The 17,321-nt window shown below is 41.7% G+C and overlaps 1 protein-coding gene across 1 annotated transcript in view; it reads right to left on the bottom strand.

The window, feature by feature from the left end:
* The window catches only part of ARFGEF3 (ARFGEF family member 3), a 137,215-nt gene that overhangs the window by 46,164 nt on the left and 73,730 nt on the right, over positions 1-17,321 (bottom strand). The window contains exons 9-14 of the mRNA XM_037520473.2: positions 15,671-15,775; positions 13,874-14,207; positions 8,256-8,368; positions 6,330-7,240; positions 2,856-3,022; positions 1,726-1,891 (exon numbers count right to left, since the gene is read on the bottom strand). Coding sequence (XP_037376370.1) covers positions 1,726-1,891; positions 2,856-3,022; positions 6,330-7,240; positions 8,256-8,368; positions 13,874-14,207; positions 15,671-15,775 — 1,796 coding nt within the window. The remainder of the gene's footprint in view (positions 1-1,725; positions 1,892-2,855; positions 3,023-6,329; positions 7,241-8,255; positions 8,369-13,873; positions 14,208-15,670; positions 15,776-17,321) is intronic.

The following is a 17,321-nucleotide window of genomic DNA, read 5'->3' as shown; positions in this document are numbered from 1 at the left end:
GATGTCTTATTTGGATCCCCTAAATTTTGTTATAAGTGAAACCATCCGATATTTTTCTTTTTCCTTCTGGGAAAGGCCTATTTTTTTTTTTCCTCATTAATCTGAAGTTGGATAACTTTCATGTGGACATGGCAAGTGAGCTTATTATTCCATTATATAAGACATGGTTGATTAGTAGTGATGACTGATGAATGTGGGTAGCGTGAGCAGGCTGCTATTTGTTCCTTTTTACATCCACTGAATGATTTCTTTTATTAAGGTTCAGGCAAGCAGTTCATAGAAATTAATTTTGACAAAAACTGGTATCTGAAAATGACAGCTGCCATGTTTAGGATCCTCACCTGAATTCCAAGGCACCTATAAGTTCTGGGCAGTCAGTACCTTCCATCACTAATGAAGGGAGTTTGTGAAGATATGGAAGCCAAGCATTGCTTATAGTAGGCTGAACAACTGCCTTACACACTTACGGCATCTTATTTTTCAAATAGATCGAAATGTTATCATGATTAATAAAATACAAATTAGTCACCTGTCACCTACAGTGATCCTGATCCCCAATCCAGCCCTTCTCTTCCCAATTCCACCAGAGTTCTGGAAGCAAAGTTCCAAATGCCTCATAATGACCAGGGCTCTGCTTGCTGTGGACAGACCTCATGGTAGGTACTTAATTCCTTGTCTGATTCCTAAAAGCATCTAACTCCAAATTCTTCACTGGAATTTGTAGGTGGTTGAGTTTCACTTACTAGGAGTCTACTCTGCCACCAGTCTCAGCAACATCACACACCCTTTAGACAATAGATTCTGCCTCCTGACTGGGACATCTTGCCTTAGTCCAGCCCCATCCCTGCCATGTGCCCTGCTGGGTACAGAGCCATGTTGAACAGTGTGAGGACATGGGCACTAGAGTGGGTGAGAAAGGCACACGGACCAGGCTATGCTCTCTGTATCCTGTCAGCTGGAGCCATGAGAGGATAACTCAGATCAGACACCTGTCTGGGAATCTAGCTGAAATATAGGATGAGCCTGAGATATAATTTATTAAGGCTAATAACAACCACCCCAAACTCCTGAGTGCTGCCTGACTGTTACCTGGCACGATGGTTAAGCCATCACGAAAAGTTGTAGATTGTTGCTTTGCCAAAAATAGTGCTTCGCAACCATACCCCACATTGCATGTGAAATTTCTAATAGTTAAGCAGGATTTTTAAAACTCTGGACACCGAAGACAAAGTGTCTGGGCAACCATTTTGCATTATTTTTATCTCTGGTACAGCTGTGATGGGAAGGGAAGGGAGGAGGGTCTCCTGTACCAGCAGGAAACAGGAATGAAGCCAAGATTAAAATCGGTCATTTCACATTACTGGTAAGTTCCCAGGAGCACAGAATGATAGAGTGTGTCTATTAGCATGTGTGCATTTCCAGGAATAGTTATGGGCTTTGAGCCCAAGAAGTATCTTATATCCCCAGAAGAGGTCATCAGGCCTAACAGACACAGGTGCTAAACAGGCACAGTCTAATGGGCACAGAGAACCTACGAGTCCCACCTGGAACAGGGATACAGCTCGTGTGAGCTGACACATGCAAGACGCTCCCCCAGAATGGTCACCGACTGCCAGGGAAGCTCTGTGGGTGTTGTTTCATGGTCTGCTGGAAAGAACACTTTTCTCTGAAAGGGATTTTGGAGGTGGGGCCTCGTATCACAGAGCTGGGGACCAAGCCACTGACCTGTCAGCATAGTGATGAGGGGAAGGCTGTTGTCCTCCGGGCTGCCCCAGTAGCCAGCTTCTCCAAGCATGTTCCTGTCTAGTACCTGATGGTAGAGCTCCTCAATCCAGGCCTGGGAGAAGACCATCAGCACGCCGCTGGTCTGGATCTGCTTCATGAACTCTTTCTACAGAGACAGATCATGAGGGAAGAAGACCAGACATGACCTCCTGCACATGAACAGCCTCCTGTTCTCCTCCATGGCCTCTTCATGTCACAAACCCTAACTGATCAAGGCTTATGGGGAAAACAAAACCTTGGTGTCTGGGGGTAGAGGTGGAGAGGGACAGGAAATACCTTTCATTCATGGAATCTTAACTATATTAGGATACCCTGCAGAAGGACTCGGGATGCTGCACTTGATATTTCTACTCTTTGATGTATAGAAGGCTTAGAAACTCCCCAAATTCTTCTCACTGCCCCAACAAGAACAGAGGTGAATTTTGCTCTCTGTAAGAACATTTAAGAGATGCTTGACTTATACTCATGAAATCCCACCTACCCTTGAGAATTTATAATTTGTCATGCAAACAAATGGTTGCTGGTTCACTTTGTGAAGCCCCAGGCATTTGGCCTCCTGAGCTGATATTAGGGAGCACACTGTGGAGTAGCTGATGCTCAGGCAAAGGAGACAACCACAGAATAGGCACCTCAATCTCTGGCCACACCTTATGGTATGTACCTAATTATTCATAATCAGTTAGCCTAGGGGCCCTGGGTCACCAGTAGGCCTGGGTCCATTTTAGAATACAATGAACAGTTTCGTAAGAGCACACTTCATAGGAAAGGGAACCATTTCCTGAACCTCTTCTGATGTTACTTAACATGCTGATCACATGTTTAAGAATGCCACTGAATGAAATTACAGGGTCAGTGGCAGGCAGCCAATTCCAGACACTTGGGGTCTTCGCTCTCTGCAGAAAGTGCATAGCTCAGCACCATGCCAAATGCACATGTGTTCCTTGGCATCACATCTCTTTCCACCCTCTGCAGCCCCCCAGGCATTGCCCATTCCAGAGTAGCACAGAACAGAACACCCTGTGCCATCCCCTTCAGGGCTCTGAAGCTCCGCGTGGGGATGGCACACTCACCATTGTGCCTGGTGCCAGGGTGGGCCGCTTCCTATAATAGTCACCATGAGAGAGCTTCAGGTTGAGGAGCAGGGCGCAGTGCGCTGCAGTGTACAGGCTATCTGCATTCATCAGCATCTGCAGGCTGAGACTACTATTGCCATCAAACCCGGGAGAGTGCATCATGCCTAAGGGAGGAGATCAAGAGATGTAACAGAAACATGCACTTTGTAGGTGTTTCTTTAAATCAACAACTGCCTGCCACAAAAATCATTAGGGTCAGATACACACCAGAGCCTGGTGGGGAAGAGTGTGCACTCCAGTCTGGAGTGAATATACCTGGGCACACCTGTTAACTCACTAGCAACATTGGGAAAATTATTTTAATCTTTTAAGATGTAGCCTGTTTAGCTAGAAAGAGACAGAATAACTGACAGCACCTATCTCCTGCCCAAACTTTCCACAGGCTTCATATCACAATATAATAAGACTGCCTTACCGTCTCCTCTCATTCCCTGCAGCCATCCTGACAGGTCTGCTGCTCCTCAAACACACCAAGCCTGAACCTGCCTCAGGGCCTTTGCATTTGCTTTTGCTCCCAAGATCTCTGGGATGTGTTTTTGATACAGACCATTCTCATAGGGGTGAGGTGACATCTTATTGTGGGTTTGATTTGCACTTATCTCTTATAAATGATGCTGAATATTTTCTTCATGTGTCTCTGGGCCACTTGGATGTATTCTCTGAAGAACTGTATACTTAGATCTTTTGCCCACTTTGGATAAGGTTATTATTGTTGTTGAGTTATATGAGCTCTTTATAAATTTTGGAAATTGACCTCTTGCTGAATACATGAGGTGCAAATATCTTCTGCCAGTTAGTAGGTTGCCTTTTTGAATTTTTTGGTGGTGTTCTTTTTTTGTTTTTTTTTTTTTTTTTTGGTACAAAAGATATTTAGTGTGAAGTAATCCCATTTGTTTATTTTTGCATTTATTTCCTTCCCAGTGGAATTCAGGTTCCATATCTACCTCAGATCAACGTCCATGAGTTTTTTCTTTTATGTATTTTACGGTTTCAGGTCTTATATCCAAGTCTTTAATACACTTCAAATTAATTTTTGGTATGGTGTTAAATAATGATCTAGTTTTAATATTTTGCATGTGGTGCAATGGGAAACCCCCTGTGCTGAAGAAGTTTTTCTTTCTCCATTGTATAATCTTGGATCTTTTGTCAGAGATCCACTGTCCTGGGGGTCTGCTTTTTTCCAATATCATACTACCTTGATTACTATCATTTTGTAGTATAATTTGAAGTCAGGGAGCTTGATACCTCTATTTTCTTCTTTTCTACCAGTATTGCTTTGGCCTTTCGGGGTCTTTAGTGGTTCCATACAAATTTTAGAATTGTTTCCTTGAAAAATGCCATCTGGATTTGGATAGGTATTATACTGAATCTGTAAATTGCTTTAGACAATATGGCCATTTTAATAATGTTTAATCTTCCAATCCATGATTATGGGTTATCTTTCCATGTCTATGTATCTTCTTCTATTTCTTTGGACAACATCCTATAGTTTTCAGTGTGTAGGTGTTTCACCTTATTTCCTCACAGGAATTTTATCTTTTTTTGGTGTGAATATAAGTGGAACTGTTATCTTAATTCTTTTCCCTCTATTTCCTGCTTCCATATGCAAATACTAAAGAAATTTGTTTATTGTTTTTGTAGCTTGCCATATTACTATACTCTCTGTTTCGAATAGTCATCCAGTTTTTCTACATATATTATATCATCTGCAAAATAACATTAGTTTTACTTCTTTTCCAATCTGTATTGTTTTTATTGCTTCTTCTTGTCTCATTGCTCTGGCTAAGAACACTAATAACAAATGAAATGGAAATGGTGACAGATGAGAACTTTATCTTGTTCCTGATCTTAAAGGAAAATCTTTCAGTTTTGCACTGATATTAGCTGTGGGTCTATAGTAAACGGGCTTTATTATGTTGAGATATGTGCCTTCTGTATACATTTTAGTGAGTTTTTTTAATCATAGAAAGAGGTTGAATTTTGTCAGATGCTTTCTCTGAATTTATTGGTATATTCATGTGATTTCTGTCTTGTTGCTATAGTGTATTACTTTCATTGGTTTGTATAAGCTGAACCACCCTTGAATCCCTGGAATGAAACCCATGAATTGGTTTAATAGTATTTTGTTGAAAAGTTTTGCATCTATGTTCATCAGACATATTGGTCTGTCATTTTCTCCTTGTGTGATGTCCTTGTCTGGTTTTGGTATCAGGATAATGATCTCATACAATGTGTCATCTTCAACTTTTTGAAAGAGTTTGAGAAGAACAGCATTAAGTTTTTCTTTGAAGGTTTAGTAGAATTCTTTAGTAAAGCCATCTGGTCTTGGAATTTTGTGATTTTTAAAAAAGATTTTTATTTATTTATGCATACAAGAACTGGGGTGTAGGCCACAGGTGCAGGGGGTGAGCATTCGCCAGGGACAGCGTGGGGAGCAGAACACGTTGATTGGCTGAAATACACTGCTGAGGGGAGCAGCAGGCGAGACAGGAGAGGTCTGCTGTACCATGTGGGTTAGCTCCCTGGCTGGGGATCGAACTTATGTTGCAGTGGCTGCTGATAGCTTGATAGTGCTGAGACTTTAACCCCTAAGCCACCAGGGAGGTCCCTTTTTTGTGACATTTTTTGGTTACTGTTTAAATTTCCATAACTGTAATCAGGGTGCTCACACTTTCCATTTATTTGTGGTTTAGTCTTGGTAGGCTCTATTGTTCTAAAAATTTATCCATTTCTTCAAGACTATCAAATTTATTGTCAGTATAGTTATTAATATTATGTTCCCTGAATTCAGTGTATCTGATGGAAGTCTGTCTTTATCACTATAACAAGTCTTTGATCGTCGAATTACTGGGGATGTTGTTTATAAACATGAAATTATCTGAATGCTAACTCTTACACTGCAATGCTGAAACTATTAAGGTGAGTTATTTTACAAGGATAATTATCATTATAAACTCATTGCTCACTTCGAAATGACAGTTCCCTTTATTTCTTATCTCTTCCTTCCACCAAAATTCTAAATTATCATATTCTGCTTTTCATAAAAACTAGAGTTCAAAGAGTACTGTTCTATAATATTTAAACATCAAGGCATTGAAGCATATTAAGAATTCAGTGTTTTAAGAATCAGACTGCTGTTGTTTCACAAGCTTTCTAGAAAGCAGTTTTTTATTCTGCATCTATCAACCGCTATTATATTTCAGTCATCAACTTCTGTACTATTCAAACAACCAATAAGCCTCACATTCCTCTGCTCTCCTTAAGTAATAGACACCCAAAGATTTACTATGATGTTTTAGGCACTTCAAACCGCAATCTGGTAGAGGTTGCCTATTAGAGCCAAATGCTCTGGAAACACTGGTTGATTACATAGCAAAAAAATAATATATATATAAAATAATGTTTACGAACCTGAGCAGAAAGTAGAGGCAAAGTTCTGCAGGGCTGAGTCCACTTCTTGCACGCTGGGCAGGGCCAGGAGGCGAGGAAGGAGGCTTTCTAGGGACTGCACAAACAGCCGGGCGCTGTGCTGATCGGCTTCCTGGTTCTTCAACAGTTTCAGAGACAGAGCAGCCGTTCTTAGGGACCGGTGGCCCAGGCAATCCCGGGGGGTCTGCTCCTCATCAGCCAGCGAACAGTTGTCTGACCCGATGTCTGACACATCGGACCTGCCTGAGTCCTTCTCTGCGGCCATTGAGTACTGATCACAAGAATCAAATTCTGTCCTTGAGAGGTCTTGGTCATCTACACTGAAATTGCTTTCACTATATCTCGACCCATAGGACTTAATCCTGCAGTCCACGGACAGGAAGTTGGTTATGTCAGGGTAGGCAACCATGTGGCTCCTTTGGACGACATCTGGCTGGTCCACGGCTTCTGGTTCTGACACTTTGCTCAGAAGCTCCTTGCTCTCCTGAATGGCTGGCGACTTGAGGCCGTTCTTGTGGCTTTCGGCGTGGTCCTCGGGGGTTGTCTGACCCAATTCACCCTCCAAAGTTGTCTGGCCTGTGTCCGTGGTCACACTAATGCTGATGTCAGGGCTCCGCTCATTCCCCGCCTCCCATGGAGTGTGTTCCGAGGATAGGACTCGCCGCTGCCAGCGGAAGTCGGCCTCGTTGATCTCCATGGAGTCCCGGCTGGACTCTGCTCCATCCTTGAGCTCCTCAAGGCGCAGCAGCAGCAGCTGGACCTGACCTTCACTCAAGCCCTTGCCCTGGCTGAGCTCGTCAAGGGCCCCGAGCAAGGTGCAGACGCAGGACACGGCGGCATAGCACGCTTCGATGCCGCCCTTGATGCATGCTTCTGTCATGCCATCCATGATGCTGCAGCGTTCAGAGGAGAAGGTGATAGCAACATGTGAAACACAGAAAAACACCCCCAAGTGAGTAACTGTTTGACTCAAAGTAGAGTGTGAGCTGAAAGGATATACTGAATAGTGTATAGTCTGTACAGTATTCGAAACACTCTAATTTACATGACATTAAATGGTCAGGGCAAAAATCAAATGAACAATGACTGGAACAAACATGCTCAGGCTGGCAGAGGAAGACCAGGGAAGAGGTCCACCTGGAGTCTCTCTCTTTACTTGGCTACAAACAAAAATCCTGGATGGGAATTTATGATCTTCACTAGGACAGGCACTGAATAATCTACTTTTGCAATCTGCTCATTTTTGAAACGGAATATGCTTAGAATGTCTGTATGATAATGTAGACCTTCTGTGATAAAATAAATGTATTCCTGAACAGATGCATATGAACACATCTATTACAAACCAGATAATACACAGTTTTCTAGGGGGGCTAGAGATAAAGGAACCCTATAGCTATGGTATTGTGATTCAAAAAGCTTTTTCCTAAAATAACCTCAATGAATAATGTTTGCATATTTTGTACACTGGATTTTCTTTAAATAGATATGAAAATATGGAAATTTATAGGATTATAATAAATTGTGAAAAGACTTCTCATATCTCAACAGGCAACTATAAACCAGAGACATTCTGCTGGGGAGGCAGAAGGAAGAAGGATCAAAACAGGGGTGGGAAGAGCACAAGGGACTGTGGTGATGGTGCACGGGTGAACGGGTGGTGGGAATGTCATGGGGACTATAGCCGAGAAGAAAATGCATACATTGTACAAAAAAGAAAATGATGTAAAAAAAATACAAAAAAATAAAATAAAACACTTCTCATATGACTTGTCGGTACATTACTAAATAGTCACATTCCATATAACAGATTCATAGACATTTTGGGGATCTGGAAACAATGTTAAGGGTATTCATAGAAGCAATCTTCACCAAGCAGTATAGAACATAAAGGGGACTGTGTCATACAGTTTGAGAAGATCCAGATGAGACTTTCTTTTTGAAATTGATCTTTTTCTGGATTCTGATTCGATGGAGCTAGGGCCTGCCAAATCACAGAGACGCTGTGGGCTCCCAAGTAGCTTTAAGAAAAAAATAGAACAGAAAAGTGAGTATCTGATTGAGTATTGATCTACAATATTGATCTACTAACATTTTAATAGGCTTTGTCTGCAGGGAGAAAAAAAGTATCACAGAAAAGCACAAGGGGTTAAAATTATGAGATCAAATAAACATGTACTTCCTCTACTGAGTGACACAATCTAAGGAGAAACACAGTTTGGAATTACAAACCTTAATTAAAATTAATCCTGGTGTTGTTTGTGACATAGCCTGTATACTGGATTCCCAGTTCTTTATTATAGGACTGGTTTAGACAATGAAAATGATTTGAGATTGTTTTAAAAAGTTATATAGCACAGAACTAGAAAGTACTTATCTCTATGGCCTAAAGTGAGACTGGCCAGTAATTAAACTTTCTTTTACTCTCTGTCTTATTTTGCTATTAAGTTGGCTAGCTTCAAAGTGGGGTTAAGCAGTATCTTCCTATCTATGCTCTGTAAAAGTTCATACATTATTACAATTATCCATCCCTTGAATATTGGTATAACTTGTTTTTATGTTGTATGGAATTAGTAAATTTTTTTTTAATGGAAAGAGTTTAACTTTTGATTCAGTATTCTTAAAGATGACAGCACTATTTAGATTTTCAATTTTTTTCTTGAATCATCTTTTTAAAGGTGTTATTTCCTAGAAATGTATCTGTTCTGTATAAGTTTTCAAATTCACTGGCCTATAGTGCCTTAAAACTCTGTCTTTAAATGTCTTTAAATGAAATGCTGCTATTTGCAACAATGTGGATGGACCCAAAGGGTGTTATGCTCAGTAAAATAAGTCAGAGAAAGACAAACATGGTTTGCTTTCACTCATGCAGTAAAGAGAGAAAAAAAAACCAAATGGATAAACTAAATAAAGCAGAAATAAACTTTTGGAATATAAGACCAGTTAGTGATTATCAGAAGGGAAGGGGGAGGAGAGATGGGTAACAAAGGGGACAAGGTATAGTGAAAGATAGTTGTGAATTTAATATTGCATATACACCTGCTGATTTTTAATGATCTATAAGTAAAACTTACTATAATGCAGTGTTGCTTCAACTAAAAAAATGTGCCATCTATTGTCATAGCTTTTACATTCTTATTTTTGTTTGGTTTGTGTAGACTGGGATTTTTTTGATTGCTTTTGCCAGGAGTTATTTCAATTTTCTGAGTCTTTTCACTTAATTGCTCTACTATATTGTATTTGCTTTTTATCACATTACTTTCTATTTTTATCCTTATTTGTCTTCCTTTTTACTTTCTACTTCCTTTCTAAATTCTTTGAATTTGCCATTTTTCCAACTACCTACATTCAAGAAATAGAGCATTAATCTTAGATTTTCTACTTTTTGAATATTGAAGCTATAAAGACCCCCTGCATATTTGGGTATTATCCCACATTTACATAATTTTTAAAACAATTCAACTCTAACTGATTTTTATTTCCATATGGTATAAGTCTTGACAGAAAATTTCAAGTTGAGACTACATTAACTCAACAAGAGACTAGTTAAGTGTACTGGAGCAGATGTACGATGACCATGTCCACTGTCTTCAAAGTGATTTAGATTCAGGAAAAGATAGAGTGAAATCTTAAGATGCATTCTTCCTTCCTGTTTCTGTATTTCTTTCCTACCCTAAAAATTGGGAACTTCTATTCTCTGGGAGAACAGAAATAAAGTTTCTACTTTTTCTCTCTATGTTTTATTTCTTTAAGCTCTGAAGAGAAGTGATAGTACTGAAATCTGTCTCTCTCCCGGCCCTTCCCCACCACACCTGTATCCAAGTGAAGTGGGCCTCCAGCTGCCCCATCTTTTACCAGAAGTTACGGTAAGTGCTTTGCAGGGAGACAGGAGGGGGAAATCTCACCTTCCCTTGGGATCCCATTACATTCTCTAATCCAACCTTACCAGTAATAAATTAGATGATATATATTAATTCTACACTAATCTGTTTATTTGTCACTTCAGAATCTGGAGGGAAAAAGAACAGTGATAAGACTTGTGAAGAACTTTCAACAGATTCTTAAAAAAGGCAAGATGTGTTTACTTTCAGCTTCTTTAGGTGTGAATGAGGGACATGGTACAGTGACTGGGGTGTCCTAGGTCTGACAAAGACCAGGGAACACCTTCCAATGCTAAACCATGAGCGAGCAGAAAAGGAAACAAGATGAATTTTTTTGTTCTCTCTTTCTGAGAAAGTGGAAACAGAAAAGAAAATGTACCTTGGAAAACAAAAGGTCCTGTTTGTCTTTGATTAATGGGTACATAGCCTATACAGCTGAGTGACAAATTAGAAAAAGAACAGGGAAATTTAACACACCAAGCCTTCAAACTCCAAAAGGCTAAATAAATATCCTGGGCACCTAATGGTTTTCTCTGTGCCTAACCCATATACATCTGGTTTCCAAGTTACCAATTTTCCCAAATTATTGGTGCTGTTATAGTAACCAGCAGCAGTGCTTGACAGAACCACCTGGCTCGTGCTGTCTGCTGTGTGCCACAGGGCGGTGTCGCTGGACATGCTACTCTGATGCTGTTGTCTAATTCCAGCCTTGCAAAGTCACTTTGGGAAGCCAGAAAATCTGCGCAAGAGGGGGAAACACAACACATTCCTTGCACTGCAGTAAAGAAGTCATTACTGACCGTCATCTAGATAGCTATATACTCTCCAGGTGAAGATTTACTTAGCCTTTGGGTACCAAGTGGCTCTCCTGTGGGCAGTGCCAACTCCAGAGCCTGTCAATTTTGAGGGAATAGAAAGGTTGCTGCTGCTTACAAAATATTCTCTTCGCAAATATTCTGCCTTGAGGTTCATCTGTCAATCAGTCAACTGTTAGCAAACACTTATTCAGAGTCAAGCACTCTAGTGTTAGACACCAGGGGAAAACACACCAAAGGAATTGAGGATTCAAAAATATACTGGAGGAGAACAGCAGCTTGTCCCACATTTTATGGTGAAACAATCAGCACAAGGGACATAGAATCAGTTGTTACACAGTGGGACAGGATTACAGAAGAGCACGTCAGTGGTCTGAGGAAGCAGAGCCTCTCTGACAGCAAAGAGGCAGATGTGCTTAGAGCATCTGGGTGGTGTTTTAGTCCTGCTACTCACAGGGATTTGGGGTAAGCAGCTTCTCGTCAAGGAGTGTCAGCTTCCCCATATAGAAAATGTGTATAATGTTATCTTCCTAAGGGAGTTTGTAAATAAGTTAATGCAAGGTGCCAGCAGTGTCTAGTCTATTGTAACCAGCGAGTCGGCTCTGTTAAGTGGAAGTCAGCAGTGGGACAAGGGGAGAGGCACCTGAACAGAGGCAGGCAGGTGGGAACCAGGAAGAGCACGTCAGGCCAGTGGCTGAGACTGCATCCTGAGAAGTGTGGAAAGGAGAATGACCAGTGTCTGGAAGCTGGCAGAGTACTTCAGACTTGAGGGCAGAGGAAATAAAGAGGCACTACGAGCGGACTGGTAACCGTGGTCTATGACCATATGCCAGGGAGATGAAAGGAACAGGAAACCAGGACACCAGCTACAGAGCTGGCACACCACTGCAGGAAGGAGGCAGCAACCACCTGCCACTTTTGGTCTCTGTTTTGTTTTCTCTTCCTGAGGGGGCAAGAAGTATTACTACATACTTTGCGCTTTATACTTACCACTCCATTTTGAACTGAACCTTAGCAAATTGTTATGATGTTCAGAAGAGAACATGATAGCTGGGTGAAATGATTTATCTACTGTAATCCAGCCGGTGAGCAGCAGAGACAAGATTTGCACCCTGACCCTTAAATTCAGGCTAATGACAGGTCAGCTGAACAAGGAAGAGGCTGCTGGACTCACTTGCATTGCAATAAGGAAGTCAAGTGCAGTAGTAAGTGCGGTAAAGGAAAAGACCACAGCTGAGAGCCAGAAAGATCAGCATTTGCAATCTTTGTTTTTGTGATCTTGGGCAGGTGATCTGACCCTTAAAGCCTTCATTTCTTCACAGGTGGGAACAATTCCTCCTTGGGGTCATGCTTCTTTAAAGAGGAACACCCAGCAGACCTCACCTCCCTTTCACTCACTTCTTAATTATGGTGATGGGGGGTCTCTGATATGACTGGTGAATTCTGGAGAAGGAGCTTAGCCTGGACAGCAATCCCCTCCTCCCACTTCTTCCTGGAGATCAGCCTATTCAGAGAAACGCATTTCTGCTTCTGCCAACTAGGAGCTTAAGAGAGGCGGTGGGTATTGAGGAGAGGGTCACTCTGTGTGGTGGTGCTGATGTCAGCTAGTCTCACTCGCCTCCAAAGTTGTACTGTGTTCACTGGCCTGGAGTGCTAAGTTTTTAAAGCTGACTCTTTGATTTCTCTGCTTGAAGCTCTGATGGGGAAGAGTAGCAACATTCTTCATGGGTGAAAGTTGGTACACAACCCCACAAAGCTATTATGAATATTGAAGATAACATATGTAAAGTGCCTGGCATACAGTAGTCAAGAAAAAATGCAGCTAGTACTGTGTGTTCATAGGTTGTTTTTTTTTTTTTTTTTTTTTTTTTGGTGGGACCCTCGCCGGCGGTTGGGGAACAAACCAGCGCTGCAGAGGCTGCGGGCAGCCTTGCAGCCCAGCGCTCAACCGCTGCACCACCAGGGGGGGCCCTATGTGTTCATAGGTTTTTAAGTCAGCACTTAAATCTGGACTGTTCTTTCTTTTCTAAGAATACTGGGTCAGACATTCCACTACTCATTACCATCAAATATCATTAAAACAATACCAAGATGCAATTTAAATTAAGGTTTTAAAAGAAACAGGTGAGTAGGAAATAATACTTAAAATCAGTGGTCATCAAGGGAATTTTGATTCTCTGTCTCCTTTTTTTGTTAGGTAACAAAATCACATGCAACTTGACCTTCACAAACAAGTTCACAAATCAAAAAGGTTGGTGGCTTTTTGGTTCTTTGAGGGAAAACAGAGGAACCCTTGCTGGAAGGACCTTCAAAGTAACCCGAATTCCTCTTCAGAGCCATGCGGTAGTACACTGAGGTTGCTATCAAAAGCTGGGCAACCTGCTCATTGTCTCTGGGGTCATGGGGTTTGAGACAAGGAGGCACAAGAAGGAACAAGGCAAAGGGATTCCTCTTTCAGTAATCCCTGATCCGTTATGCTTATTGTTAGGTGATGTAGAAACTGAGTATAAAATCATTTGAAACCCAATTTTGGGGACCATAAAGAAAAACTTTTATCTGTACCAACAGTACCTAAGGTGGCCTGGAACCCAGGAACAGGCAGCTTAAATAATCAAAAGGCTTTGTGTGAGTAAACACTTATCACCCCCCTTTCCTGGCTCCCACCACATGCACGCACCCCAAAGTTAATGATACTGCTAGCTACTGGATTCTGTGTTTGGTAGCAATTAAGTTCCAGCAAGTGACAGGAGCTGTTTTCTGAGTCGGCCCACATGCAAGCACTGCTCAGATCCACTGGCACACCTGGTGGCATTCTTCAGTGACTCCCTACCTCCTTCATTATTTTGATGGCTTCCACCCGGTGCTGGGGTGGGGGATACAGCAGCACGCGGTGATAGAGGGACTGGAGCACGGGCTTCATGGAGTCCACTGAGCCCACCAGCCGCACCAGCTCAGCTGCGATGTAGTAGATGGTCCGAGCCACAGGCCCACTCAAGGCTGGTGCAATGGAGGAGCAGCCTGACCCCCGGCCATGGTCAGACACCCCCGGAGAGGCAGAGTCTGACTCCATGCTGGTGCTTGCGCTGCTGCTGTGAGCAGAGGTGATGGTTTTGTCATGAATTGGATTGCCCAGGATCACGATGAGAGCAGGGCAAAGGTTTTTCCTGGGAGGAGACAGGAGGAAAAGTGTCACACAGGCCAAGTGATAGAATGTGAGAGCTATCCCGAGGGTGTGAGTACATTCCTGATGCCACAAAAATGACTGAGAGTTGGGGTGTTCACTGTGCCTCCTTTGACGCCATTCTATTCCCCACCCCCATAACCCATGCCACCCCATCTCTTCTGGGTACACCAATGGAATGCTTTTCCTCTCAAGAGAGGCTTAACTAAAAAAAGATTGACAAGTATTAAGAAACCACCTTACATGAAAAAAATAGACTCATGAAGAAATACTCAAAATGCTAAATGGCTTAGGTCTTAAAGTTTATTCATTTTACTATAAATAACACAGCTTCTTATACTTCTTATTTTAAAAGTTAATTTAAAATTCTGTCATATCGCATATTCCACATATCATTTCACTTGCTCTCTGTCAATAAATGCAGGAAGTCAGAGCAACCAGTGACACCTTGTGTGACAGTTACTTGTGTGAGTGTCTGGCTAGGATTAAGTGATAAGTACTCAGGTCGAGATGAAGGAAATACCATGGTTGGGCTAAGAATAATATTCACGAGTTCTTGCCGCACTGGATAACTTTTTGGTGCCTTTATAGACTTAAATGTTTGTTGTTGTTGTTGTTGTTGTTGTTGAAGTACTATTGGTTTATGTCATTGTTAGTATTTTGGAAGTACAGGGTCTTCCCTGCAGTCACTGTAGTGCACCCACAGTCCTCCACCTTAGTCCACTGAGCTCGCTCCCCACCCTCTTTTTGCTCCTCCCCCTGCCCTTCCTCTGTGGATGGCTCAGGTTTCATAGACTGATTTAATAGTTTGTCTTTTTTTGCCCCTTTGTTTGGTTTCTCTGTGTTCCATATATAAGTGAGATATCCAGAATTTATCTTTCTCCTTCTGGCTTATGCCTTTATATGCTTTTAAAACAAAACCAAGGGCCTCCCTGGTGGTCCAGGGGTAAAGTCTCACTGCTATCACTGCTACAGTCTGAGTTCGATCCCCAGAGGGAGCTGACTCACATATGGCGCAGCAGTCCTCTCCTGTCTTGCCCGGTACTCCCCTTAGCAGTGTATTTCAGTAAATCCCACTCTGTCTCTGATGCATCCTCTTACCAAGCCCCCCCATACCTCTGGCCTACACCCCAGTTATTCTATGCAAAAATTAAAAAAAGGAAATTGAAAAAAACCAACAAAATCAAAACCTAGGAAATAAGATCCTTGTTTCTGAGTTTCATGACCCTATAATGTCAATAAAATGCAACTGGAACTTATCACATGCTTTGAGATAGTAATCATCAGTCTATTTTGGTGTGGGGTATGTAAGCAGAGCAATTTGCCTACTTTTCCTCCAAAGCATTTCCACATAGGTGAAAGGCACGCTGTGAGAAGGGACCTGCAGATACAGCTGGAGGGAGTGAGCCCTTTGGGTGGGCGGGGAACACAGTAATGAGTGCTCACCAGATCTGGTCTGTGAAGCCTCTGTGCAGGTGCATGGTGCAGGAGCAGCTGCTGAGGATGGACAGGATGCACTCCAGGAACAGGAGCTGTAGCTGCTGATTGTCACTGCAGGAGAAGGACATGCAGACACAGAGTAACAGCAGAGTTCAAGTAGTGACATGTGGAAAACACTTGGAAAAACGGCAGGGATTACAGAAGTGTTAATTTGAGGGGTAGTGTTTAGTGTTATGGGTTGAACTGTGTCCCATTTGCCCCTCCCCTCCATTCACATTCTGAAGGTCTATGCCAGCTAGCTGAGTATGTGAGCTTATTTGGAGAAAGGGTTAGTACACAGGTAATCAAGTTCAAATGAAGTCACTAGGGTAGGCCCTGATCCAATATAAATATTGGATTTCTCATCATTACAAGATGAGAAATTTGGACATGGAGCTAACTACAGAGGAAAGACAATGTGAGGAGACATAGGGAGATGATGCCTGAGCTTGCTAAAAATCAAGAACAGAGGCTTGGAACAGATCCTTCCCTTCCAGCTCCAAACAGGAACTGACTGTTGACATCATGATCTTGGATTTCTGGCCAACAGAACTGTGAAACAATACATTTATGTTGTTTAGGCCATCCGGTTTGTGTACTGTGTTATTATGTCAGCCCTAGCAAACTACTATAGTTAGGATGACTGTATTAGTGAACTTTACAATGGTTGAAGGACAAAGGAAATCACCTTCTATCCCTGTTGGTACTTCCAGTCTGACAGTATCAAACAAGCATCAGAAAGATTGGTAAGAGAAAAAAAGCCAAAAAGCTGATAAGATCATGTCTACCTCCTCTATACAAGGGAGGCCCAGTAAAACTGGGGAGCCCATTACATGGCTTCAGAGCCTATCTCAAATGGTTTTGCTGAGTCGGGAGGTTGGGGGGAGGAAAGGGAAAAGACTACACAGGAAAAGAAGGTAGACAGAATGAAATTCTACCCTCTCCATTGAAAAGAAATAAAGAATCAGGTCTTCCTTATGGAGAGAATTTTACACATGAAAGTCTTTTTCAAAAGCAACCTCTTCCCAGCATTTAAAGCTTCTCCCATGAAATCAAAACCTTTTGCCAAAAGACCTGTTTTGGGGTGGCAGATTTTTGCTGACAGTTTCAGATTTACAGAAAAACTGAACATGGAATAGTGTTACCATATTTTACACCCCTGCACATGGTTTATTCTATTAATAACATCTATCATTGGCATGGTATATTTGCTACCATTAAAGAACAATTACTGATATACTATTAACTAAATTCCAATGTTTATCCCAGAAATATTAATTCTTAGCACGTTTAATTGCCTAAGCCTTTCAAGAAATCACTTATCACATTATCTTTACATTAGTCAACACTGTACTAACTTGCACTTGATTTTTCTTTATTGAAGGCAACATGATTTTTCAATAAATTCTTTTTTCTCAAAATTTTTACTATGGGGTTCTGCAACAGAAGCAGAAAACAATAGACAACTCGATGGGTTGGACTTTCTTTTAACCGGATTAAGTTTGCTGCCCAGACTAGACATATCTAAATCCCAGGTGAATTGCAAGAATGACAGAAGGGAGAAAGAATTTAATATTCAAAGAGATATTGCTACAAATACATAATAAAAAATGTATAA

The sequence above is a fragment of the Talpa occidentalis genome, unplaced genomic scaffold (assembly GCF_014898055.3).
Source record: "Talpa occidentalis isolate TD23 unplaced genomic scaffold, MPIMG_talOcc4v2.1 talOcc4.2, whole genome shotgun sequence".
Classification (NCBI taxonomy): Eukaryota; Metazoa; Chordata; class Mammalia; order Eulipotyphla; family Talpidae; genus Talpa; species Talpa occidentalis.
Note: the sequence above shows the minus strand (reverse complement) of the source record. Positions and strands in the feature narration are given on the sequence as shown.